Below are 27,344 nucleotides of genomic sequence, written 5' to 3'. Positions count from 1 at the left end.
CGGGAGGGACGCGTACCTGACAGAGGTACGGAATGATTATATGACTCTCCTTGAAAACAAGGATTGACCCGAGAAGTGGGGACATAAGGACAGTCTCATTGGGATTGAGGGAGAGCTTTGTTAGTTAGTCGTACGAGTTGTGGACTGAGTTATAGAGAAGTTACCCGACCCGATTACTTGCCATCCCGTGTACCGTGGATTCGTTAACAAATCTGGAGCCATTGTCATTTGCTTCGGGAGTACGTAATCGTCGTAAATAATCGCACTGATTGTAACAACCACCTTATCGTAATAAATCGCACCCGTATCGTGTCGTACCGCATCCATGGCTAATTCCCGAGAAGATATCTCGGCCGCCCACAACTTTACACCCGATGACACTCCGACATATATAACATTATTAAGCTAAGAATATAAATAACCCTACAATGCTATTATATTATCAAACTACCTCCGAACTTGATACGGTTTTGGAAATATATAAATTCGAAAAACAAATACTCTCGTTTCTACTTCATTTTTTACCTTCCGTCCCTAGTATATCCTTCCCAAAATTCACCTCAAAGGAAAAATTCGTCAAAAAACATTGATAAGAAGGGTTTATAATACAATAGCGGGACTCCAATCTTAATCATGCGTTCTTAAAAAAGCAAACTACTGTTGTAAAACTTCTCACCTCATTTCTTATCACTGCGCTAAACTTTTATTTGACAATAAATTAACAACGCGTCTTTTTTGTTTTGAAATAATAATATTTTCTCCTTGGAAGGATTCAGATCGGTGGCCAGAGTGGAAATGGTATAAGTGATACAAATTTCGAGGGACATTTGAAATCAGAACAGATGGCGATAGGGAGTCCGCGGTTCTAAGTTCGTAGTGAAAAATGGCCGGCGCCAACGATTGTTTCAGCATCGGGAGTACGGTGGCCTGTAAAACCTGTTACAAGGAGGAGATCGAAGGCGAGGTGTTAGCATTCGATCCACAAACTAAAATGCTAATCCTAAGTATCCTTTTCTCATAAATTCGCTTAAAGTAACATTCTTCCCGTAAACTACATGTATGCAGCGCTCATCCGTCGCTCGTTTAACATTGCCGCAGTGTAAATAACTTTCGAGCTATCTATGATAGGTTTTGTGAATTTTAACGAACGACCACTGAGATACGTTTCGTGTTTTCACACGGGAAACGTGCAATACCGCTTGTCAATTATTTGATCATCATCTAACCAACTACACGAAGTCAGGTTAGTTTCGTCATTCAATCAACCATGCTGGATTTTCCGTTGCTTTTTATTGCTCTGCTTATATGTTCTTTAACGTATTTTCACGTTTCACACGCAAACTTTCACTTTCATTTCTCTTCATGATTTAGGAATAAAAATATTTTTAGTATTATGGGAAATGTTAGAAAACCATGCTTATAACCTGAGAATTTATTTTATAGCCAGGTGATCCTATGATTGGAATATATTAATACTATGTTTGATTTTCACATTTTGTGGTAACAATAATTCCTTAACTGATGCCTACCAGAATGTCCGTCATCCAGCGGATCAACAACGTTAAACGATGTACACATAGTAAATTTATCCTTGGTATCAGAGGTCCAAGTAAAGCGGGAAGTTAGCCCTACCACTAGCGAGCCACCACAAAGCCTTAATTTACAAAAGCTGAACAGAAGAGTACGTAATCAAATTGAAGAGAAGAAAAAACTGGTAATGGCTCTGCAGGCCGGAGTATCTCCAGAGGGACAAAGACTCTTCAGTACTATATCAAAAACTATCCCAGAAATTACGTGGAATGGAGTAAATATTGTTGTATTTGACAATGTCACAATCAGACCACCATATAAAGTTGACAACGTTCATGGAAACATAGAATCTGGAGCATATAAACATGTAAAGAAAGTGGTAAGTGATTTAAAAAAGTAGAATATGACAATTTGCTATAACCTGCATGGTTTTCAATCCTACAGGTTGAAAAACACATTAAAGACACAGAAGCGTCGCAACAGGCACAACAGCGGGAACAACAACAACAGCAACAGAAGCAAAAAGGAGGTGCGATGCAATAAAATTTCAAAAAGGCCCTATATCAGAAATAAAGCTACCATGCTTTCACAGAAGTTCCAGTCTTTGAGGAAAAGTAGGAAATGACGATAACAAGATACTAAGAAATTATGAAAAAAAGTCACTGCAAAACTACTACATAAGCCTATCAAGAGAACCAGCATCACAGATTAAGTTCAAATTTATTTGAATGAAAACACACTTCACAGGAATCAAATGTGAATTGATTATCGAAATTTTAAACGAGTATCAAATGTTTTGATAATATCGTATGAGCAGCATTTTCAAAATCAATAAAACACACCATACTAAACTTTTTAGTAAAGAGCATGATCTTTGACGAAGAATGCTGTTTATTGTATCTAACAAGCTGCCATACAACTTTAGGTTCTGCTGGAATTACATGTGCTCTGATGCAGGTGTGTTTTAGTTTAGTTTAACATTGTTATAAAATACGTTTAATAGTTGTTTACAGATTATTGATGTACATGATGGTAGCATAATTCGGTTGCCATGTGAATATCAACTTTTTTAAAAATACAAATCGATCGACGTGGTATAATTTAAGTCCGTATGAAACGGTTCAATATATTTTTAACTACTACATCGCAAGTGGAAAAGTAACAAACGATCAACGAAAATTTTCATACGCGAAACATCCGACTTCAATACTGATTCAAATTTTACGTTCACTCGCTGATTGTAATATCATTTCTTTTTAATCGCTCATTATAGTACTGTCGATCTCTTGGAATTTGTAAACAAACAAACGAAGAGAAAAAAAAACATGATCGTCGCAATTCGTTGCAATTCATCGCGCCTGCGTCGGCACGAGACGTATTCGATCGCGACGTGACATTGTAAGCTGAAAATGGATATCCCCTTGCATAAAGCAAGCCATAAAATTGTTATTTAAATGAAGACATCAAGCTTGGTTTGTGCAAGGGCAACCTATACCTGTAACGATATATTTACAGGTAATTTCATTTGCAATGATAAAATATAGAACTCGTCTCGTGCCCTTTACCTTTTGAACGCGGAAAGACAGAAGAAAAGAAAGGAAGATGATAAAAATTAATTACATAAAAAGACACAAATAAATGTAATATAAATTCTATTATTAACGTTTTACATTTATTATTCCTTGATCGGAAATTTCTACCAAAGAGACATACTACCGTACTATATTACGCTATGTTATCTGTACTAAACAAGTTTTCTATAAAAATAATCTATTCTATATTCTTTATTCTACATTTTCGTCTAATTCCTGAATCGTTTCCGCAATGTTTGCATTTCGTATAATAGCACTCAAGTCGTGTGTTACACGAGCAATACGAGCAGCGGCTTTAAATTTAATAGCTACTCGTTGCTTCTCAGTTTTCTTTTTCCACTGAAATGGCGTTAAATTATGTATTAGTATTTTATTAAAGAAGCAGAAGATGCCTTTTTTCATCACCAAAGTAAGATATAAATAATAAAGTTCTTCATTGTTTGAAAAGATGTAGAAACTGCAGGATACAATTTAATAATTTGAAAAGATTTGTATACCTGTCATAATACCAATTGTTGATATTAATTCCCTATATATTTAATTTTATTTTCATATGTTTTTTGTATTCAATATTAGAACCATATCAATAAATTTAAAAAAGACAACATATTTATCTAATAATTTTGATTAAATAAATCTGTTGCTAATCAAATAAAAAATTCACAATAATACTTTTGGAAATGCATGTGGAATTGAAAAGTAACTAGATTTGATGCGCCATCTTCCTTGAAGCGAGAAAGAGAAAGGGAGAACATCGTGGTTGAGTGTTTTGAGTGAACGTTTTAAGTTTATTGCACTATACGCGTGTTCCGTGTGTAATTTTATATTTTTCCTAACCAAGTGAAATAAGGTAATTTTAATCGATTTTACTAGGAATTGATCGAAATTTGAATTTCATAAAACAATACCCAGGCCTATACACAGAAATTACGACTAATTTCGCTTTTGAGCGGGACATTGTAACAAGCGAAATTTTGATAAAATCAACTGTAAATAAGCATAGCAAAGTGTTTTAAGTACTATCAGAGTTATTTATTCAATACTACGGATTTATAAAGGCCGATAATAATATTTAAATAATTTTAGTGTTCGATGCGGCAAGTGTTTATCCTAACCTATTTCCAAAGTTGACAAACCAGTGACTGGAATAAATTCTCTATCGAACATTCTCGATCTTAATATTTAAAAAAAGATTAACAATAAAAGGGTACAAGATCAAATCAATGGGGAACACAAATCATTCTTCCATATGTGCAGTTTCTACAATCTCCTTGAAAACACGTTTCGTTTGTTTACTAGTGTGATAATATTCGTGTGTGCAGTTGTTTACTTACGTTTTCATCGCGAGATGGTAAGTTTGTAATGTACTCCTTTATTTCTTCCTTTTTAGGATCTGCTATAGCTAAAACAGATACACAACCATCTACTGTTCCTAAGACTATACTCTTACCATCATAAGTGCTATCGATAGCACTCAGTTCTGCTTGAACTCTGTAGTTTGCTATAATTTCACAGTCTGATGATCTATGAATGAAATACGTGACAGAGGTTTGCATATTTTCTTCTTAATTTAATCTTTATCTATTTACCTAAATACACGTATAGTTTTTCTTCCACTATGGTAATAAAGAACATATTCATCAGTGCGGTTGAACATGGATATTACAGTGAAAACACCCTCTGCAACTTTTGGAATATATGTTTTTACAGTAGTTCCTTTTTTCAATTCTAGGAGCTCTAAACCACCTCTAAAATATCAAAATCATTAAAACTTCTTTTTGAAATTGCTTTAAATGAGAATTACCTGCTGGGTGCGTATAAGGTATATTTCCCATCTCTGCTGATATTTCCACTCCATTTGGGAATCGTACGGATAATTTTCTTTTTATTTATGTCCAAAATGGTACCTTTGTCAGATCCAATGATTCCTATCCAGTGTGGTTTATTTGGCATTGGAGTGATACATGAAATATCCTATTAAAAAATTATAAATTATACGGATTTACTTATTCTATGTATAACAAAAATGACACTAATTTCTTTTTCTTTTTTTTTTTTACATAATATTCTTACTTTGAATCCTGGTAATTTTATAGGAATTTTACTTATTAGCGCTCCAGTATTTGCATTGTAAATGATAACACAATCCCTGTTGCCTTTATCAGCTGCTGGAGCAATCAGAAAAGCATTGTCAGAAGTCATCACAACATTTCGGAATGGTGTACCTGTGTGACTTCTGACTAAGTATTCCAATGTAAACGTAGTCTTTCCATCTATTAATTACGATCAATTAATAACACCTTTAAGGATCCCTAAATATTCTATCAATTATCACTATACCGGGAATAGTTCTCATAAAAAGAGTAGCAGTGATTTTCATGCTTTCCACTCCTGCAGGATTTTTCGGCCTCGAAACGGCTATAAATTTAGACGAATTTTCGACCAATGTCAGCTGCCTCACGTGCTGCTGTTCCTCTTTGAACAACACCTGTTCTGTAATTCTGTTCCATATTAGTATATTACCTGATTCTGTCGATACAATATATCTGAAATAGAGAAGCATGTCAGGTTTGATGGATTAGTCATATAGTATCATTGATTTGCCCAGAAAATTCGTAGCGAAATTTGAAATATCCTATTAAAATAATACGAACTATAGAAAAGTCTGTACTCTATATGCGAATTATTTTATTAAGTAATCTATGCATTGTTTGCGTCAAATCAGTTTTCCATCATTTCTGATTATAAAACATTTTAAACAAATGTTAACCATTAGAAAATGTTTAGTTTAAGAACTAGAAAACATACGAAGATAGTTGAACTATGTATATGTAATTGATAAAGCTGTAGAATAAGATATCAGTCAGACAATTGTTGTCGAGGCGAATTGTTTTCTTCGAGACACGTGATATCGTCTTATCGAAAAATATTTCCTTATCGAGAAACGAGGTCTTTGTTATTAACGAATTCCAGACATTCCTCTATGATTATTGCATTTAATCAGTCCACGTGAAAACAGCATTTATCTGCATTAAATGCCTTGCCGTTTAACAGAGATTTATTACGAGCGACCTTTTCCAATCTCATAAAATGCATGCAGTATCGAACAAATTAAATCCTTGCCAGAAACACCACGAAATTTCTGAACAAGTAATATTGATAGTTATACCAACTTTCCATCGTGAGTTATGCAAGCGTGAGTGACAATTGCTCCCAAAGGACTGTCCGCCAATTTCGAGATCAATCTTCCTGTTTGCAAATCCCAAATTCCTACACAGTCTCTCGTCACCGTTACTGCTAAGTTACATTCTTCTGCCAAGCTTTCAAAGTAATTTAAAATACTATAAGTAAAAAGGAAATCGATCCATTCTGGGATCGTGATAAAACGCTTAATACCTTATCATATCAATCTGCAACTCGTGTCTGTCTATTACATGAACCTGCTCGAAGATATTATTTATGTTCCATACTTTCACGCTTCTATCGATGCTCGATGTTACGACGCTGTTCCAATTTCCAATAGTCAGCGCTTCCAGTCGAATAATCCTCGCGAAATGAGCATCCAGGATCTTCACCAATTCAGCTGTTTCAAGATTCCACACGTATAAATTTTTTCTACGAAAATCATAGCTTTTGTTACAGTTTCTTTTTTTTTTTTTTTCTTTTCTTTTAATACTGCCGTTTAATTCATAATAAAACACACCTTACACCGGCAACGGCGTAATTCTTGTTGCCACTGACCATGATCGAATTCGAGCACATCATCTTCGTGCTAATGTTTCGAACTCCGTTGGGCAATATCAGCACGTACGCGTCGCTTTTACTTTCTAAGAACCACACGATGAAACCATTGGCACTTGTGGCTAGGAGCATCTCCTCTTCCCTGTCCAATTTCAATTGCAACAAGTATTCCACATCGTCGTTGAAAGCTCTGGGCATGTCGAAAACTCTCTCCCATTGAGAGGACGTTTCATCGCTGGTGTATTTCGTGACTCGATAATCTCCTTTAGTTGTACAAGCGTATAAAACTTGTTTGTTATTGGTCATTACCATGACGCTGAAGGATAGACGTTAAAGAAGAGTATTAAGGTCGATTGGAAGAGAATTAAAAATGATTTAATCGATGGTTCACCTGTGGAAATTTAAGGGTTCCAGTGATATCTTTTTTCTGTAGGTATGCAAAAGCATACTGGCGTCTTCCATGTTTCCAGACCAGAATACTATTCTATAATCATCCAGATTCGTGTGTTCGACGCCTATTTAGAGAAGCATGCATTATTTCAGATGTTTCCGTTATTTCATAGATGGCACGTTATCATTGCACTCACATAAAATTGGCCATTTGTTAGAATCCTCCGGATTCGTGTGAGTATCTAGTAGATTTCCTCGTAAGTCGAATCTACACCAACCTAGTTTACCATAGACGAAGAAGAACTGATTCATCAGATGTACTCCGCACACTGGTTCCTCATTTGGAAGCGGATTATCGATAATAACGAACTCGCTGGTCAGGGTATTTAACACGACGCTCTGTTAAAGAGAAGCACTTGAAATTCTTTTGTATTTTGTGACAAAGTAACCGTGCGCTATTGTACCATCGATATTTCGTGTCAAGAAAGAAATAAAATACCAAATAATCGATTTCCTTACAACTAACAGCCCTTCCACGAGAGAATTAAATATAGTGCTATAAATTGCAAGTTTTAAATACTGTCGTACCCGACAAAATTATTATTAATAAGTCGCTATTAAAAAGATTAAAGTACATCCCCTTTCAAAAGTCCATGATTTACATTTATATGAAATATCGAGTCTGTATTAAGAATAGAATGCGCCCTAGGGCTAGAAATACAAGAAATTTTGACAATGAAGAATTGCACAATTATATTCCCAGTTATTAATTCTCAACTTTTCTTTTTTTCACTTCGTTTCAGGAAGGGCAAATGGATACCTGATTATTAGTGGTAAACGCAGCTGCGTATCTATTATCAGGACTGAGAACTAGGTGTTGCATAATTCCCTCAACACCAGGATTTACATCCCTTGCCATGTCGCTGGTGCTCAGATCCCAGGTGATGAATCGATTGGATATCGAGACAACGTACCGGTAATCCGACGTTAGGCAAAAGTCAAACACGGCGAATTGATGGCCCTCCAGCGAATACTGAAAGGTTTACGAGATCAGGAGAACGTTTTCGTTTAATCGGGCGAGTTTGTTCATGTACTTTCAACGGTCCTCCAGGAGTATGTAGACAATGATAAACCGGAAGCAGGGCGCAATCCTTGGCGCCGTCGTTATCACACGCTCTAAGCAACATCTTCACATTCACGTTCCCACCAATTTCTGGCAATAATCGACCTATTAGTTGAGGTGCGAGCATATCTGGATGGGATCCCAAAATTGCACCTCCTAATCTGAGCGCATCTGCAACCAGCATAAGTTCCCTGGAACAGAAATTGACGCTTTTGATTGAAAATCGCTGAAAATCCAATTATTTCGCTTCGATTTTTCGATTCACCTGACGATATTTTGGTCGTCGATGAAATTACAGGCATCTTCGAAGTCCGAAAGCACTGCTTGCAGCGGGCAGGAGCTTAGTTTGGCATGCAGCCACTGGTAGTTGAATAAAACGTTCTCGAACAGATCGTCGAAACGTCGTGATCTGACCAAATGGAAAGGTAGTTCACCGAACTAAAATTGGAAATATATTACCTTTCGTAGAAAGCGATTGGAGACATCAACGTTATACCTTTCTTAGGTTGTATCTAGTGATTGTCCCATCTTTCGAGTAAAATGCCAGAGGTTGTTCCGGTACTTTTCTATCCGCCACTCCTTCTTTGTCCGCCAAATTAAACCTATAAGTTCACCTTAATTACGTTAAAGCGCAGAGAAATATTTTACAAAGCGTTTGCCAGATAAGAATATCTGTAAGAATATCTTCAAGAAGATAGATCTACCTGTGTCTCTGAATTTCAGTGTATTTAAACGGTTTGGGTCGTCCACCACCCCAAATGCCAAGATAGTAATCAGCGATCATGGAATGAAAATACATGGCCATGTTCATATTTTTGAAGTATCTTTCCTTGGCGGTGTCTCTAAATTGTCTGTGGTACCAATTAAGCACACTGACACCATCAGCTTCTCTTTCGCTCAAATAATTAGGCAAATCGTTTCGTATCCTGGTCCAGAGCAAAGGTGGAATTCTTCTGACTGGTGGTAAATGATATTGATAGACGTCATCTAACACCTTGTCGTCCAAGGAGATCAGATCTTCGAGTTCAGACTCTGATAAACCTGACTTTGCAGCAGTGATGTAAGCCAGCGCATGGAATACTAGAATTTTTCCATGTTGTTTCTCGATTCTTTCAAAAAGCATCATAATACTGTCCATCACTGTGCACGTTAAATGAGTATCTGCTGGTTTAGTGTAGCTTCTCCATCTGCAAATTTCTGCAAAGACCAGCTTTACGAAGATTGGTAAGGAGCACTTGGATATAGCGTTCGCCACGAGACGCCATTGATAGTTGTTCAAGTCTCTGTGAGCTGTTTTCATCCACATCCTGTGAAAATTAGGATGTATTCGAAATATCGCTGAGATATTACATTTTCAACATTTCTGTTGCTACCTTATCACTTCCATAGCGAGATCCTCGCCAAGAGCGACGACTTCGATGAAGTTCTCCTCGGTATCTATCATCCTTCGTAGTAATTGATAATCTCGAGAGATCACCGGGTTTGATTCTTCAGCCGCGCAAGATAGAATCATCTAAAAAGTCCTCGATAATGTTAGTCGAATACCAATTGATCTGTGATCAGTGGGCTACAGGTACTTATGCAAATTCATATTTTTATTGGCGCAATCAAAAAATGGAAGCTACTTAAGTTCTCTCCACCCACCGAAATATCATAGTGTGTACTTTTATATATCTTTATCCATCCTATGCAGTTTCATATTTTTTAATTTCACGCGAATGAATAAACGTAGTCAGTATGGTACCTTGCAATTCAATGGAAGTCTGGTAGGCAACCAAGATAGCTTATTTCCTTGTACTCCGGTTAATTGATCCACGCTGTCCAGGAATAGTAAAATCGGCTGTTCGGTTGTAGCTAAAGTTAGTAGATACTTAAAGTAAGCAGTTAGTGGCACCAAATCGTCAGGAATTTCATCAAAGGGTAACATGAAGTTGTAGGAGATCTACCAGGAAATATTGCCATTACAATTATTTCTTCGCTTGATCGTATATAAAGTATTACAATAAAACTTCACTCATTATGAAACTTTTTATAAACGATATTTTTTAATCGTTGTTTTTAGACAAGAAGACAAAATTTTAGTCACTTATCTAGACGTGAAGTTTTGACATGTCAACAAGAAGACATAGGTGATAAAAGAATTCAAGAAAGAACCAGTTTGTTCCTCGGCAGGTTCAGATGAATGAAATTTTACTGTACGATCATTCAGCTACTTGCTTGTTGACAAATGGAAATCAGCGTGGGTGTCAGCGCACTGCTGTCTGGTGTAGTTCCAAGGAATCGAATTATGTTGATTGGTTTTCTGCCAGTGAGCCACGCGCTGCTCGTCAATCCTGCGCTCTTTGCTAACAGAGACGTTTTCCCACACCCACCTTCTCCGTACAATACCAAAGGCTTGTCACTATCGCCTAACATGTACTCTTTAATTCTCTCCAAGGTATCTTCTCGACCGTAAAATACCTGAAGAATTTTTTATTTAAATCATATTATGACCTTGACAATTTTTTTTTAGTAAATTTACCTTCACGGAGTTATTACAGGCGTGCAAATGTTGCAAAATTTCTGTTATGATCTGTCCCTGTGCTGAACTGTCTTCTTTTCTCATAGCACGATCCACAAGCTTCACTATGTTTCGATAGAAATGCGTTATAAAGTGTTGAAGGTACTCGCTATGGGTTTCTGGGTCCAAACCTTCTCGGCCAATCCATTCTACCGTGTATCTTTAAAGAAAATACGAGGAAAATGAATTCAAAGACGTAATTATGTTCCTCCTTGCGAGATAAATACCTTTGCAAGTTTGTAGTTTCGATCTTGTCCGGAAGTCTTTCGTCCCTCAAATTAGCCAGCAACTTGGAAGCCTCGTTATCTAAGCTTCTGTTAGCGATGTCCAAGAACAAATTGGCTTTCCTTAAGTTTTGTAGGTTGATGTTGTTGATGTATCGTATGTATGCCAGGCAATGGTTTTTAGTATTTTTCACGTTCAACACACCGTTGATCACTTCCCTTTCGGTCACTGTTTGGAAATACAAATTCAACAATTTATTTAACCACTCAATGGTTAGATTTTTTATTAATTTATGAGGGATAACATCACAGGCCAAACTGATCTCGCATAATTCCACTTTTGATAAACCTATCAATCCCCCGGTGTCCAGTTACATAATTATCAACGTTCAACTTCTCGAAGAGAAGTTTTATTTTCATAAATTTATTTACGAAGGTAGGATAAATAGTTGGAAATTTAAAAAAGACGAGGAAAGAAGCGAGTTTCGTAGATCTGCTAGTATGGACTCTTCAGTAAAGCTCACCTAACAGACCTGTTAGACACCTTAGACACAATGAGACAAGAGAGAAAGTGAGACGAGGAAAGAAACAATGTTTATAATTGTTATTCTTCTACGCATTTTTATTTGTGGAATTAATTAGCACGAATTCGAGCATTAAGAAGTTAGCGTAATCTATGTTTATGTTACACCTACCTGACATAAAATAATTGTGCATGGTATTTTTGTCAAATTTCTCAGAATTGTACAAAGACTGTGCTCCTTTACGGAATAGCTTTTGCATTTTTACCATAGTGTCCCACCAAATCGCCTGGTCCTCTTGCTGCAGCTTTGGGATCCTCTGAAATATACAAATATTCGCGTGATCTAACATTTCGCCACGTTGATCGCCAGGTAACGAGAAAATTCCATTACTTTGTTATTAAAATTTTTCAAGATAGACGATATCGGTTGCAAGATACTCGTAGGCGGAACTGCATTACTGTCCTTTTTGTACCATTTATCCAACAGACTGACGTCCATCCCTTGACCGTCCAATTCTGTCCTCAACATCTCCAATTCCGAACTGAGAACATACGTTGGAATGGGACGATAGCCATATTTCTGTCCCAGGAACACCTTGGAAGAATTTGAAAAATATGGTTCGCGCCAAAGTTACGATTTATAGGATTTAAACTGGTAAATTATATTCTACCACGAAGTTTGGGCCCATTGAAAGTCTCTGACAATTTTCTATTTCCCTCATGCAGAGTTCCGTGGTCATGTGATCGTCAGTGGCTTCGTCCCTTACACCCCATCTCATGTCGACCACCTGCAATCGAATTATTTAAATGATTCTCGTTTCTTTCTCTTGTACCAGGTTCCTGGATTTAAATTTAGAAGCTATCAGACCGTGGAAAAGTTTTGGCTGTGCGCGACAGGATTCGTGCCTGGTACGATAGAAATCAATTCCCTCTTCAAGGTCGACGAATTGCATTTATGTAACACAGATTTTCACACCCTTTAGCTATATCTATGACTATGCACAAGACACGGATCTTTCAAGCATATTATATAAAAAGGAGAATACTTTCGATCTTCGAAAATTATCGTATTTGATCCAGGGCTATGTAAATTCTTCTAATTGTTTAATATTTACCTGAAACTCCAATCCATGCTTTTCCCTGCAATAATCCTTCAGCTTTGGATAACACTGCGCCATTAATGTGTTTCGCTCCATCGCCGTATCTGAATGGAATTTACAAAAAATACAAAAAAATAGAAGATTTATGATTAAAATATGTCAACGTACCGGTGAAAGTGGAACTGGTAAATATTCTGACGATTTTAGAGCTAACAGGTGGTAGGGACTTCAAGGATCCCGCGAAGATCGAGTCAATAATAGTTTCGTCCATTTTTTTGTCTTCTTAATATTCCTCTTCTTTTTTCAATGTACAAACATCTTTTCTTTCATCGTGCTTCAATTTCATCAGGTTGCCAGCAACTTTGCAAGGATACTGAGATCGTACCCAGGATTTCGTTGGCATTTATAGGCTGTGAACATATATTCTTTCACCCCTAACATTTCTACGTACACTTCACCCCCTAACCACGTAGACCAATCGGCAAATCACGTTGTATTCCTTTCTACGAATTTGAGTGCGCTTTTTCCCACCGAACACCTGAGAAATAATGATCAGAGAGGAACGTGCGATTAATTCGACGACTTTAATTAAAGTGGACGACAGAAAACACTTAGGTGGTTGCCAGGGGTTGTTTGCACCGTTTCAAATGTTCAACGTTCCTCATTGATTTCAAGCAAACTATGTAGTTTACGTTCTGCGGCTCTGAATAAGCTAATTCTTCGCGTAAAATCATTTCCATGAATATTGTCAACGATTAAACAATTAAAAACAGTGATTTTCAAATATTCGAATATTTCCCTCTCAAAAAATTTAAGAACAGTGATTTAGAGTTCGACTTGCAGTTTCGCGTAGACATTTTTAATGGAGCGAACCTTTCTTTTTATGAAATTAAAATTAGTGATCTTGAACGAGCGTCTTTTTAAGAAACTAAATACGGTGACCTTGAACGAAAATGAAACGTTCGAGTTGCAATTTTTCGCAGGTTTTCTAATGGACCAGAGTTAGCACAGATCCAATTTTCCATTGAGCAATCAAAATGGCACCGCCGGACCCAGTTACACAAATGAATACGTACAAATCGTACGTAACCATGTTAGCCGATCCAGTTTCAAAGGACGAGTTAAAATTGAAGGCTGCTCAAGAATTGTCGGAGAATTTTGAGGTATCGATTCGCCCCTATACAGTCAAATTACATACCTTCTCTCTCTCTTCTTTTTTCTTTTTTTTTTTAAATCTCGTCTCAACGTCTTTTTAATCTTGGCCATGTTACATTATTACAGGTGATCATGTGCTCCTCGCAATATAAAACATTTCTCGAGCATATGATCAAAATTTTCTTAAAGATACTGCAAGAGGGAGAACCACATTTTATATCAGAGTACAACATCCAACAAGTGAGAAAATTGATTTTGGAAATGATACACAGATTACCTAGCAACGAGTATCTACGCCCGTACGTAAAACAGATTTTGAGTTTGATGTCGAAGTTATTGGAAACCGACAACGAGGAGAACGTTTTAGTGTGTCTGAGGATCATTATCGAACTGCACAAACAGTACAAACCGACTTTTAATCCGGAAGTAAGTAGCTTTCTTTAAGATAACAAGTTTTCCTATCGGAATTTTATCGGAGAAATTTTCACAAAGTCTTGAATTTTTTCTTTTATAGATACAATATTTTTTGCAATTCGTGAAATCGGTGTATAGCGAGTTACCAAAGAACCTGCCAAAAATATTCGAGCCTCGACCACCCTTGAGGGTAAAGGATTTGTCAGAAATAAATATAGAAGCACTTTTAAAAGAAACCTTCACGATTACTGCTATACAAAGCGAAAAAAAGGCTGCGGATGGTACTGTCGTTACTGTAAGTGACCATCAGGCGTTTTACTATCCATTAAAACGAAATAGACTGTGGTAAATACCAGGTATAAATACCTTTATGGGAGACTTCATAAATTCAACACTCGAACGGCGGAGACTGGATTCATTCTGGCCCGTACAAATATTTTGCCTTTATTAGTTACATATTGGTTTCCTAAGTTACGTTAATATCCTTGAAATTTTTGTGCCTCGATCTTGCTTTGGTTTCAATAGAGAAAAAGCTTTCGGTGTCTTAAGGAAATCTTTAGCATAGAATTAAGATAAGAAATCATGGATATTAATGACATATTGCATATTTTCCTAAAGTGTAAGGAATTTGCTAATGACGAAGAATACGACTCGATTGAATATGGCTCGAGAGATTCTGGAGAATTAAATATATTTAATTAACACACGGAAACTATAGAAGCCCTATTAGAGTCTTATAGGAGCTCTTCTTTATCGCATAAAATAAAATAGTTTCGACAACAACGATTCAGCCTCCGCTAGTCGAAATTTGAAGATACAAAAATGTATATAACACACAGAAATATATAAAATATCGAAAACGCAGTACTCGATATAACATTTAGTGGATAAAACAAATCTCTACTTAAATTCTTCAATTATATTCACAAAAGTATAAGTATGCATGAACAGTCATGGTCTAATCCCAAAATTAATTCATTTCTTCCAGTACAATCTGATTCCCAAGGCGGTATTGTCGCTCAAAGTGCTTCAAGAATTACCGATCATAGTCGTACTTATGAATCAATTGTACAAACAGAACGTGCACCAGGACGTATCTGATTTCATCCCTCTCGTGATAACGACCATAACTTTGCAACCGAGTCCTCAGCATCGAGCCTCTCCTGGATTCAACAAGGAAGTTTTCGTCGATTTCATGGGTGCTCAGATCAAAACACTGTCGTTCCTAGCGTACGTCATCAGAGTGTACCAAGACGTAGTGTCTCAACACAGCTCGATATTGGTGAAAGGAATCTTAGGTTTGTTCACGTTGTGTCCAATGGAAGTGGCGCATCTACGAAAAGAATTAGTAATTGCATCGAGACACATATTGGCCACGGATCTTCGGAACAAATTTATACCACATATGGAGTGTTTTTTCGACGAAGATATATTTATTGGACGAGGCTGGACCACCCACGAATCTCTTAGACCTCTTGCATACTCGACCCTTGCGGACTTGGTTCATCATGTCAGGTTATTGTTACCATTAAGTGACGTGTCCAGAGCTGTACATCTTTATAGCAAGAATTTATTGGACCAAAGTCTTCCAACGGCCGTCCAGATGGTATCTTGCAAGCTGCTGATGAACCTAGTAGACACAGTAAGGCAAAGATCCGATGCTGAGAACAGTACTCAAGGAAGAGAACTTCTTATGAGGATTCTCTTAGTGTTCGTATTAAAATTCAAGACAATAGCGAAGATCTATATACCAATTTTGCGTAACAAGGCCAAGCAGATGACACCTCCCGGTCTAGACATCAAGACAGAGGACGTTAAACCAGTTGTTCCCGATTTGAACGAGGAGAAGGAGACTGGAAAGTCGAAATTCGGGTTTCCTTCTTCTCAAGCTATGAGCTACAACGTCGCCGATTATAGAAACTTAGTGAAAAGTTTGGTGCACGGAGCAAAAGCTATCACAGCGAACTGTATCAACAGCAAGACGGGTGAAGTGACCCAGTCTAATCAGTTTCAGACGAAAGAGACGTTAGTGTATATTAAATTGGTAAAATGGGCACTGCCAGCACTGGATATTTACACGATAGGTCCTCCAACCATCGGAACTGTCGCGCAACAAGGCAGGCCAGCCCAATCTCAAACGATTCGAACGAGAGAAGAGAAGGAAGTGTTAGAGCTTTTTGGAAACGTTTTTACTCAGATGAATCCACAAACATTCCAGGAAATATTCTCGACTTCGATCGACTACATGGTCGAGAGGATCTTCAAGAATTGCGCGTTACAGATTATCGGAAGTGCCTTTCTGTCTAGTCCCACGATATCGTCTACATTCGCAACGATATTGGTCGAGTATTTATTAGAAAGAATGGGTGACATGGGATCCAACGTGGAGAGAAGCAATTTATACTTAAGACTTTTTAAATTAGTTTTTGGTAGCGTGTCGCTTTTCCCTGCTGAGAACGAACATATGTTGAGGCCGCATCTGAATCAAATCGTCAATCGAGCCATAGAATTAGCCATGTCAGCGAAAGAACCTTACAACTATTTCCTTTTGTTGAGAGCTCTTTTCAGATCTATTGGCGGTGGTTCTCATGATCTTCTGTATCAAGAATTCTTACCTTTGCTTCCTAATATGTTGGAAGGTTTAAATAGATTGCAATCTGGCTTACACAGACAACATATGAAGGATTTGTTCGTTGAACTGTGTCTGACAGTCCCTGTGAGACTCAGTTCGCTTTTACCTTATTTACCGATGTTGATGGATCCTCTAGTTTCCGCGTTGAACGGAAGTTACTGTCTAGTCAGTCAAGGACTAAGAACTCTCGAATTATGCGTGGACAATCTTCAGCCTGATTTCTTGTACGAACACATACAACCTGTACGAGCTGACTTGATGCAAGCGCTCTGGAGAACACTGCATAATCCTACTGACCAAGCTCACGTGGCTTTTCGAGTACTTGGTAAATTTGGTGGTGGAAACAGGAAGATGATGATAGAACCACAGAAACTCGAATACAACGATCGTGAGACTAATTCGCCAGCTATCGTCGTCTATTTCCAAGAACCCACAAAACCGATCGATTTCCCAGTGGAAAAAGTAATCGAGACCGCGTTCAATGCCTTGAAGTCTAACAACACGGATTCTTTTTATCGTAGACAGTGTTGGGAGGTGATCAGCTGCTACCTGGCTGCGTCACTGCGACTCGATGACAACAATGCTATTCTACATAAGCTGTTTATGCATCCCAGCTTCAAAGAAGGAAAAATTTCACATCAACGAGGACCGCACTATCAATGCCCAGACACTGTCGCGAGAAACGTTCAGCAGACAGCTCTGACAGGATTGTTTGTCGCTGCAGAAATTAAAGAATTAAGACATTCTGTATTAGGTACTGTAGTATCCATCGTCAGACACTACACTATGGTAGCTATAGCGCAGCAAGCTGGTCCATTTTGCTTAGCTGGAAGACAAGTTCGTATGCAAGGTCAAGATCCCCTCGTTTTGATCGATGCTCTGGCTGTCATCATGGGCCACGAAGAGAAGGAATTATACAAATCAGGACATCTAGCTCTGGTTTTAATTCTCGAAACTGCGACCAACATTCTTGGCTCCAAAGAAAGAGCCTGCCAGTTACCTTTAATGGAATACCTGGCGGAAAAGATGTGTTCTTTGTGTTATGAGCGGGCCTGGTACGCAAAATTAGGAGGTTGCATCGCTATAAAGTTTCTTTTCGAAAGAATGGCGACCAAGTGGGTGCTGAATCATCTATTTGTATTCCTGAAGGCTCTCATGTTCGTGATGATGGATCTAACGGAAGAAGTCTCGAACGGTGCGATAGACATGGCGAAGGCAAATTTGGAGAAGATGCTGAGAGTCTGCGTAAACCCTGGAATACAAGATGGCAACACGGAATTAATCGAAGCTCAAAATAAGAGTCTATACGAGGTTACCCATGAGCTAGTGAGACAGGTGACTTCACCACACACTTTAGTTCGAGAACAGGCCATGTCTTCTCTGCGATTGCTCGCTGAAATACAGAATAAAACAGTCACTGAAGTAATGGAACCACACAAAGAAGTTCTGGCAGACATGATCCCACCTAAGAAACATTTACTCAGACATCAACCAGCTAACGCACAGATTGGTTTAATAGATGGAAACACGTTTTGTACCACGCTGAATCCACGTTTATTTACGATCGATTTAACGGAACACGACGTGTTCTTCCAAGAACTTCTAGCACTCAGCGAGGCAGAAGACGCTAATCTGAATAAACTACCTTGTTATAAATCTGTCTCGAACCTTATACCACTTAGAAAATCAGCTCTGAGAGCTCTAGCCGCCTGTCATTACATCGTAACCTGCCGTGAAAGAATTTTCGGCGTTTTGTACAAAGCTTTGGAAAAACCGAACGCAGAACTGCAAGAGGCGGCCTTCGAGTGCATGCAAAAGTTCATAGCCGGTTTCCAGATCGACATGCAATCCGTCCACGCCATTATGCGACCTATGCTGTTAACCTTAGGCGATCATAGAAACCTCAGTCTAAACTGCGTTAAAAGACTTTCGTATTTAACGCAATTGTTCCCAAGTACGTTCAGCACTGCTCTTTGTGAACAATTGTTACAGCACTTGAAGAAGCTTTTGGAGAATCTAATTCAGGCACACAAAGGCATATCCAAGTCTGGTGAAAACGAACAAAAAATAGCCACCATTATAGGAATCTTTCACGAAATTCCTGCAGCCACTCCGATATTTATCGACATTCTCTGCAGACTCGTCTTGCAGACGGAAAAATCCTTAATGGTCGAAGTGTCCAGCCCATTTCGTATTCCTCTGATGAAATTCTTGCTACGATATCCGACTGAGACACTCAATTTATTTTTACACGACAACAATATCAAAGATCAACAGTGGAGTAGGTACTTGGAATTCCTTATCAAACAAAAAGATGGAAAACCATTCCGTGATGTGTTACACGGTAGCACGACCAGGTTAATTACCATGCTGCTTGCACATTCTCAAACCAATTCGAACTTGAGTCACAGTGAGAAGAGCGAGCTTCAGCACCAAGCTATAAAAATCATCGCTATCCTAATAAAATTCGACGAACAGTGGTTATCGACTCAAAGTCAATTGGTAGGTGCATTGAAACAAATTTGGTGCAACGACGAATATCAAGCTTTGCACAAAAAGGTCGAGAGCGTGGAATATTGCCATTGGAAAGAACCCAAGCTTATTGTAAAAATTTTATTACACTATTTTCGTCACCATCCTAACGACATCGATTTGCTATTTCAATTATTGCGAGCGACTTGCGACAGATTTATTCCTGATTTCCAATTCTTACGGGACTTCTTAGAACATACAGTGGCACAAGAATATACAGTTGAGTGGAAACGAAGCGCTTTCTTTAGGTTCGTTGATCATTTCCCTACGAACAATTTGTCCCAAGAACTAAAGGCTAATGTATTACAATTGATCGTAATTCCTTGTTTCGCTGTGAGTTTCGAACGAGGCGAAGGCACGAAACTAATCGGAGGAGCACCGATGCCGTATCAAGACAATCCAGAGAACGTAGTTTCCGTGTTCATCAGCAAGATCATCGACCCGGACAATCCATTCGGTTCAGCGGATTGCGTTCGAATCTCCTTACTCCAGTTTTCTTGTCTTCTGGTCGAACAAGCTTCTCAACATATTCACGATGTCAGTAATAAGAGACAAGGTAATAAGTTGCGAAGGTTGATGACTTTCGCGTGGCCGTGTCTTTTGGGCAAGAACTGTGTCGATCCTACAACGAGGTATCATGGTCACCTACTTTTAAGCCATATAATAGCAAAGTTCGCTATTCATAAGAGGATAGTTCTCCAAGTTTTTCACAGTCTCTTGAAAGCTCATGCACTGGACGCAAGAAACGTAGTGAGACAAGCATTAGAGATTCTAACTCCAGCAATGCCCGTCAGAATGGAAGATGGTAACACGATGCTGACACACTGGACCAAGAAGATCATCGTAGAAGAAGGACATTCCATGCAACAACTGTTCCATATTCTCCAATTAGTAGTCAGACACTATAAAGTGTACTATCCTGTCAGGCATCATTTGGTGCAACACATAGTGAATTCCATTCAGAGGCTAGGCTTTAGTCCAACCGCTACTATAGAGCATAGGAGATTAGCCGTTGAATTAGCAGAAGTGATCATAAAATGGGAATTGCATAGAATCAAAGACGAGGCAGAGAGCAACGAACCTGGTGGAAACAAGGCTATAGTGAGCTCTGTGAAACGACCTATGAGTGAAGATCCGACTGGAACCAAACGTATGACCGCTCAGACAGCGACAGGAAGTACAACTGTCCCTGTTATTTTACCTAGAATGGAACCAGGCTCTACCAAACCTATAGAAAGAGCTCACGCTGACGCTATCTTGAATTTTTTGCTTCGACTGGCCTGTCAAGTGAACGACGTTACCACGATTCATGGCAATCCAGGCGAACAACTCTCTCGACGCTGCGTGGCTCTGTTAAAAATGGCGCTAAAGCCCGACGTCTGGCCACAATCCTGTGATCTTATGTTAGGTTGGTTAGATAAGGTTTTAGCTAGCGTGGATAGCACTCAGCCCAATTATGGTAATATTTCAACAGCTTTAGAGGTCCTCACGTTTTTACTAGGTGTCATGAAAAGGGAACAGATCTTGTCAAGTTTCAAATCATTGCAACGAGGCATAGGCGCATGTATAGCGAGCAGCAATACCAAAGTCATTCGTTTGGTTCATGGATTATTATCACGTTTGATGACCATCTTCCCTGCAGAACCGACTTCTTCCACGGTCGCTTCCAAATACGAGGAACTAGACACTTTGTACACTACTGTTGGCAAATTTATCGTTGATGGTTTGGCTACGTACGAGAAGAACACCACGGCTACTCCAAGCACGTTGTTCGGAACTTTGATGATGCTCAAGGCAGCTTGCACGAATAATCCAAGTTACATAGATAGATTGATAACTCCGTTCATGAGAGTTCTTCACAGAATGGCCAAGGATCATCTGCATTCCGCTCAAGCGGATGCTAATCCAGTTGGCAGCGAATTGTTAATATTAAGCTTGGACCTCGTTAAGAATCGTGTGGTGGTGATGGGCGTGGAAATGAGGAAAACGTTCATAGGCTCGATTCTAGTCGGCTTGATCGAGAAAACTCAAGACATAAAAGTAATGAAAGCAATCACGAAGATGCTCGAAGAGTGGATGAAGAATAAAAATCCTATCGCCATGAACCAGGCGCCCAGTCTGCGAGAAAAATCAATTCTTTTGGTCAAGATGATGCAGTATGTAGAGAAACGTTTTCCTGATGATCTAGAATTAAACAGGCAATTCTTAGAGCTGGTTAATTATATTTATAGAGACGAAACTCTGAAATCCTCTGAACTAACGTCGAAATTAGAACCTGCATTTTTATCCGGTTTAAGATGCGTTCAACCTCAGATACGAGCCAAGTTTTTCGAAGTGTTCGATGGCTCGATGAGAAGACGGCTTCATGATAGACTTCTGTATATCATTTGCAGCCAAAGTTGGGACGCGATTGGTCCTCACTATTGGATCAAACAGTGCATCGAATTGCTTCTTGTCACTGCTAATTCGACCACTCAGATTCAAATGTCGAATCAGGATACCTTGTTACCGAGTATAACTTCTGTGATAAACATGTCAGACAGCGAGGAGCACAAGAACTTCATAATATACACCTCTATAAAAGAAGAACCTCAGGATATCTCTGAAACGGCTGATGTAAAAGACGAGATTCTGGATATGGATCTATCTAACATTGATTCTACGACTGTCCCAGAGGAAATCATCACTACCGGGAAAGCAACGTTGACGCAGTTGATCGCTAAACAGGGTGAATTTATAGAATACGCCAAGAAGATCAGAACAGAGCAATTGTTATTAGCTACGGCGCAACTTTGTCACATGGATACGAATTTGGCGGAACGTGTTTGGCTGGAGACTTTCCCGAGGATTTGGAGTATTTTAGACGAACATCAGCAAAGCATTTTGACAGTTGAGATCGTGCCATTTATCTGCAGCGGCACCCACGTCATCCAGAAAGATTGTCATCCAAGTGCTATAGCCACGTTTGTTGAAGCAATTTCTCATTGTAATCCACCAGTGCCTTTGCGGCCAGCTTTGATGAAGTATCTGGGCAGATCTCACAATCTCTGGCATAGGATGACACTAAGTTTGGAGCAAATGGCGTTCGACAATGGAAATAATCAATTCAAAATTAAAAGAGAGACAGACTGTTACGACTTCGAACCTGATAACAGTCCCCATTCGGAGATCCTGGATTCGCTGTCTGATATGTATTCCTTGTTGTGTGAAGAAGATATGTGGTCGGGTCTCTGGCAGAAACACGCCCACTATAAGGAAACTTTACAAGCCACTGCGTTAGAACAACAGGGATTTTTTGAGCAAGCACAAGGTGCTTATGACGTAGCGATGACAAAATTTAAGCAGGACTATGTGTCAACACCAGCACCGTTTAAAATACAAAGGGAAGCCATGCTTTGGGAACAGCACTGGATAAGATGTGCAAAGGAGTTGAACCAATGGGACCTGTTATTGGATTATGGAAGTAAAAAGGCGGAGAAGAATCCTTTTTTGATTCTTGAAAGTTCTTGGCGTATTCCTAATTGGGCTATGATGAAGGAGGCACTTGCTCAAGTGGAACATAATTGTCCGAAAGAGATGGCTTGGAAGGTAAAATGTATTGGATTGGCAACTAATTGGGTTGGCATTACCACCTAATGACAAAATCCGCAATCACTTAGTTACCAGTCCAATGCTTTTAATTCATTCCACCACACATTCAAACACGCGATAATATTTCTTAGTACGTACAGTAAAATGATTTTTGAAAAATTATATATTTGCAGGTGAATCTGTACCGAGGTTTCCTAGCGATATGTAACAGCGAGGATCAGCACCTAAACGCTGTGGAACGATACGTAGAACTAGCATCCGGTTTATGCATGCGTGAATGGCGTCGATTACCTCACATCGTGAGCCACGTCCATCTACCATTGCTGCAAGCAGCTCAACAGATCATGGAGCTTCAAGAAGCGATGCAGATCCACCAAGGACTATTACACGGAAGAAGCACGTCGTTGCACGATATGAAGGCTATCGTGAAAACATGGCGGAATCGATTACCCGTAATAGCCGATGACTTGAGTCATTGGTCGGACATTTTCACCTGGCGTCAACATCATTATACGTTCATTTCGAGTCACTACGATTCGCAACAAGACCAAACGACCAATCACTCGATGCTTGGTGTCCACGCTTCCGTCCAGGCAATCATTCACTTTGGCAAGATAGCCAGGAAGCATAATCTATGTGGTGTGTGTTTGGATTCTTTGTCGAAGATCTATACGATACCCAGCGTGCCTATCGTCGATTGCTTCCAGAAGATCAGACAGCAGGTGAAATGTTATCTACAGATGGCTTCGGTTAGTGGTAAAAACGAGTTGCAAGAAGGTCTAGAAGTCATTGAATCAACAAATCTGCGTTACTTCACTAAAGAGATGACTGCAGAATTCTATGCTTTGAAAGGCATGCTGTTGTCACAGATAGGTAGATCAGACGATGCGAACAAAGCCTTCTCAGCTGCAGTTCAATTGCACGATACATTAGTGAAAGCTTGGGCTTTATGGGGTGATTACTTGGAACACATCTTCACGCGTGATGCACGCCAGATTTCTATTGGAATCTCGGCGATCACTTGCTTCCTTCACGCTTGCAGACACCAGAATGAATCCAAGTCCAGGAAATATTTGGCGAAGGTTTTATGGCTGCTCACTTACGACGACGATAAATCTTCTCTGATGGAAGCCGTAGAGAAATATGCTGTAGGTGTTCCTCCGATTCAGTGGTTACCTTGGATACCTCAGTTGCTGATGTGTTTGGTTAGACACGAAGGAAACGTGATACTAAATTTACTGAGCCAAGTTGGGAGAATGTTCCCGCAAGCTGTGTATTTCTCCATTAGAACTTTGTACCTTACATTGAAGATTGAACAACGTGAGAGGTATAAGAGTGCGGAATTGGCTGCTGGAAAAAGCCAGGAAGGAGTGGAAGGTCGTGGAGCTGCGGGAAATGTGCAGCAACAAGGAGTACCTGAAACGGGACCAATTCGAGCCACGCCGCCCATGTGGAGGTGCTCGAAGATAATGCATATGCAGAGAGATATTCATCCTACTATTTTGTCTAGCTTAGAAGGCATCGTGGACCAAGTTAGTTATATAAATTATACCCTTTCTAAACTAGCTAGTCATAGCGTTAAAACAAATGAGAAATATGAATCAAGTGATTAATACCAAATTTTGATGATTCAGATGGTCTGGTTCCGAGAAACTTGGTACGAAGAAGTCCTGAGGCAGCTAAGACAAGGTCTGGCCAAGTGTTACGCGATAGCATTCGAAAATCGTGGGGCCGTGAGCGAAGCAACCATAACTCCGCACACCTTGAACTTTGTGAAGAAGCTGGTCTCTACCTTTGGCATAGGAATTGGTGAGTTCCGACACTGAGTCTTTATAGTTATCTAAACTCTAGAATCTGTTAAAGAAGGATTTTTCAAATCCCAGAAAATATATCCTCCTCTCAAAATGTGAACAACACATTCGGCTCGGCGGCTTCAGAGTCTCTGGCACGCAGAGCTCAGGCTACCGTCCAAGATCCCGTTTTCCAGAAGATGAAGGGTCAATTCAAAAGCGACTTCGACTTCACCGTACCTGGAGCGAGATTACTGCATAACCTGATCAGCAAGCTGAAGAAATGGATCAAGATTCTCGAAGGAAAGACGAAGCAATTACCAAAGTAAGTATCATTTTGTAGAAATCTGTATTAGGTTGTGCGATAAGTTCTTTTAATGTCATATTTTGTGGAATATTATAGAAAAATGAAAAATCATTCTTATAAAAAATAGCAAATAAATTTATTGCACAACCTAATAAATTTCACTTCTACTCCAAAATCTAAATCTATCAACTTGATATCAAACAGGTCCTTCTTAATCGAAGAGAAATGTCGATTCCTAAGTAACTTCAGCTTGAAAACTGCCGAAGTAGAACTACCAGGCGAATTTCTCTTACCTAAACACTCTCATTATTATGTAAGGATAGCAAGATTCATGCCAAGGGTCGAAGTTGTTCAACGACATAATACAGCGGCTAGAAGATTACGAATTCGCGGACATAATGGACGTTTGTATCCTTATTTAGTTGTCAATGATGCTGGATTGGGCGATGCAAGACGCGAAGAACGTGTCCTTCAATTATTGCGAATGTTAAATCACTACCTGGCTAAACAAAAAGAAACCTCAAGGAGGTTCTTGCACTTCACCGTTCCTCGCGTGGTCGCGGTTTCACCGCAAATGCGACTGGTCGAAGATAATCCTGCTTCCGTTTCTTTGTTAGACATTTATAAACAAGGCTGTGCAAAATTAGGTATAGAACATGACGCGCCTATAGCTAGGTATTACGATAGATTGGCCACGGTACAAGCTAGAGGTGCACAAGCAAGTCATCAGGTGCTAAGGGACATACTGAAAGAAGTGCAGACGACGATGGTTGCTAAGACAATGCTCAGAGACTGGGCGGTGAAAACGTTTCCTGGCGCAACCGACTACTGGACCTTCAGAAAAATAGTAATATTAAGCGTTCCAATCAATTGAAATTTAATTTTGCTATACTAAGCGAGCACTATTGGATTGTTCCATGTACTAATTGATTCATTTCTTTTTTCATTTTTACAGTTCACTCTACAACTATCTTTGACTTGTTTCGCCGAATACGTGCTCCATCTGACAAGATTGAACCCGGATATGATGTACGTGCATCAAGATTCTGGTCTCATTAATATTGCTTATTTTAAGTTTGACGTTGATGATACATCTGGCGAGTTAGATGCTAATAGACCAGTTCCCTTCCGATTGACACCAAATATTCTAGAATTCCTCACCAGTACAGGTCCGTGTAATTTATATTACTTTATTGTACTTATGAAGATTATAAAATATTTGAAGAATCATTTTTAATTAGGTGTCTCCGGACCACTGACTGCCAGTGCAATTGCCACAGCTCGTTGCTTAGTCCAACCATCTTTCAAAGTGCATACGATTCTTCGTGCAATTTTACGAGATGAAGTAATCGCGGATCATAATAAGAAACAAGAGGATGCTGAAAATTCATCGCAAGCTCCAACAGATATGAAAGGTGAGCTTCTGATAACGATGGTCACCCGAGCAGTGAACGCGATCGTTGGAAGGCTGAACTCTTTGGCCAACTTCGATGGAACCGATAGTAAAGTCAGCACGTTGGTCGCTGCAGCCAATAGTCATGATAATTTATGCAGAATGGATCCGTCTTGGCACCCATGGTTGTAATCGAGTTTTCTTAGGATCTACTTGTGCTTCCAATGCGAACAAATATAGAGAAATTGATGGATGTGGGTGATTCTCATAATTTGTGCAGAACTTGTATTATTGTTTGTACTAATTCAGTTTTCTATTGCGAGAAGCAGCTACAGTCATTGATATTCTCTATACTTTGGACATCTACTACATGTGTATCATTTTCTTCGTTTTTTTCTCTTTTTTTTTAAATTTCAATCGATTAGTTTCCATATAATCGTGGTCTCAAGACATACTGTACTAAGTTGTGTAAATATTACGCTGGAATATAAGGAATCATTTGTAAAGTATATGTTCGTGATTCGCTCGGAATCATCCGATTATTACAGTTTTGCAGTTATTTCAATCAATTTATCTTCTTATATGACACATGTTTATATCGTGTAAAAATTCTCAATTTGGGAATGTTCCATCTGTATCATTTACTGTACATACTACTTTTAAGTGTAATTTATAGTGACTTATCAAAAAGTGTTTATAAATCTAAAGAATGAGAAAGAAAAAGAGAGAAATAAATTATCTAAAATA

General features: G+C 38.9%; 3 protein-coding genes across 3 annotated transcripts; 2 read left to right on the top strand and 1 right to left on the bottom strand.

Moving 5' to 3' along the window:
* Nucleotides 1–822: 822 nt before the first annotated feature.
* Nucleotides 823–3,185, top strand: LOC100744873 (protein LSM12 homolog). Its single transcript, XM_003484963.4, has 4 exons — nt 823–1,004; nt 1,533–1,909; nt 1,975–2,059; nt 2,123–3,185. Exons 1-4 carry the CDS (start codon nt 884–886, stop codon nt 2,146–2,148), a joined length of 609 nt encoding a protein of 202 aa, XP_003485011.1. The 5' UTR covers nt 823–883; the 3' UTR covers nt 2,149–3,185.
* On the bottom strand, nt 3,181–13,054 carry LOC100744637 (NACHT and WD repeat domain-containing protein 2). The gene is made up of 26 exons (XM_033321099.1): nt 12,952–13,054; nt 12,799–12,887; nt 12,355–12,471; nt 12,075–12,278; nt 11,856–12,000; nt 11,164–11,389; nt 10,898–11,096; nt 10,594–10,836; nt 10,121–10,318; nt 9,750–9,889; nt 9,081–9,683; nt 8,873–8,978; nt 8,642–8,814; nt 8,348–8,567; nt 8,074–8,286; nt 7,451–7,652; nt 7,255–7,378; nt 6,826–7,179; nt 6,519–6,737; nt 6,296–6,442; nt 5,463–5,668; nt 5,196–5,395; nt 4,927–5,096; nt 4,712–4,870; nt 4,457–4,646; nt 3,181–3,461 (listed from the first exon to the last, which is right to left on the bottom strand). Exons 1-26 carry the CDS (start codon nt 13,052–13,054, stop codon nt 3,315–3,317), a joined length of 5,097 nt encoding a protein of 1,698 aa, XP_033176990.1. The 3' UTR covers nt 3,181–3,314.
* Nucleotides 13,055–13,820: 766 nt separating this feature from the next.
* LOC100744432 (transformation/transcription domain-associated protein) lies at nt 13,821–26,789 on the top strand. Its single transcript, XM_012386144.2, has 10 exons — nt 13,821–13,946; nt 14,065–14,364; nt 14,453–14,647; nt 15,341–23,104; nt 23,281–24,639; nt 24,742–24,916; nt 24,991–25,222; nt 25,409–26,051; nt 26,160–26,373; nt 26,446–26,789. The coding sequence occupies exons 1-10, from the start codon at nt 13,821–13,823 to the stop codon at nt 26,787–26,789; spliced, it is 11,352 nt and encodes a 3,783-aa protein (XP_012241567.1).
* Nucleotides 26,790–27,344: the final 555 nt, after the last annotated feature.

The sequence above is a fragment of the Bombus impatiens genome, unplaced genomic scaffold (assembly GCF_000188095.3).
Source record: "Bombus impatiens unplaced genomic scaffold, BIMP_2.2 scf_0027, whole genome shotgun sequence".
In the NCBI taxonomy this organism is placed as follows: domain Eukaryota; kingdom Metazoa; phylum Arthropoda; class Insecta; order Hymenoptera; family Apidae; genus Bombus; species Bombus impatiens.
Note: the sequence above shows the minus strand (reverse complement) of the source record. Positions and strands in the feature narration are given on the sequence as shown.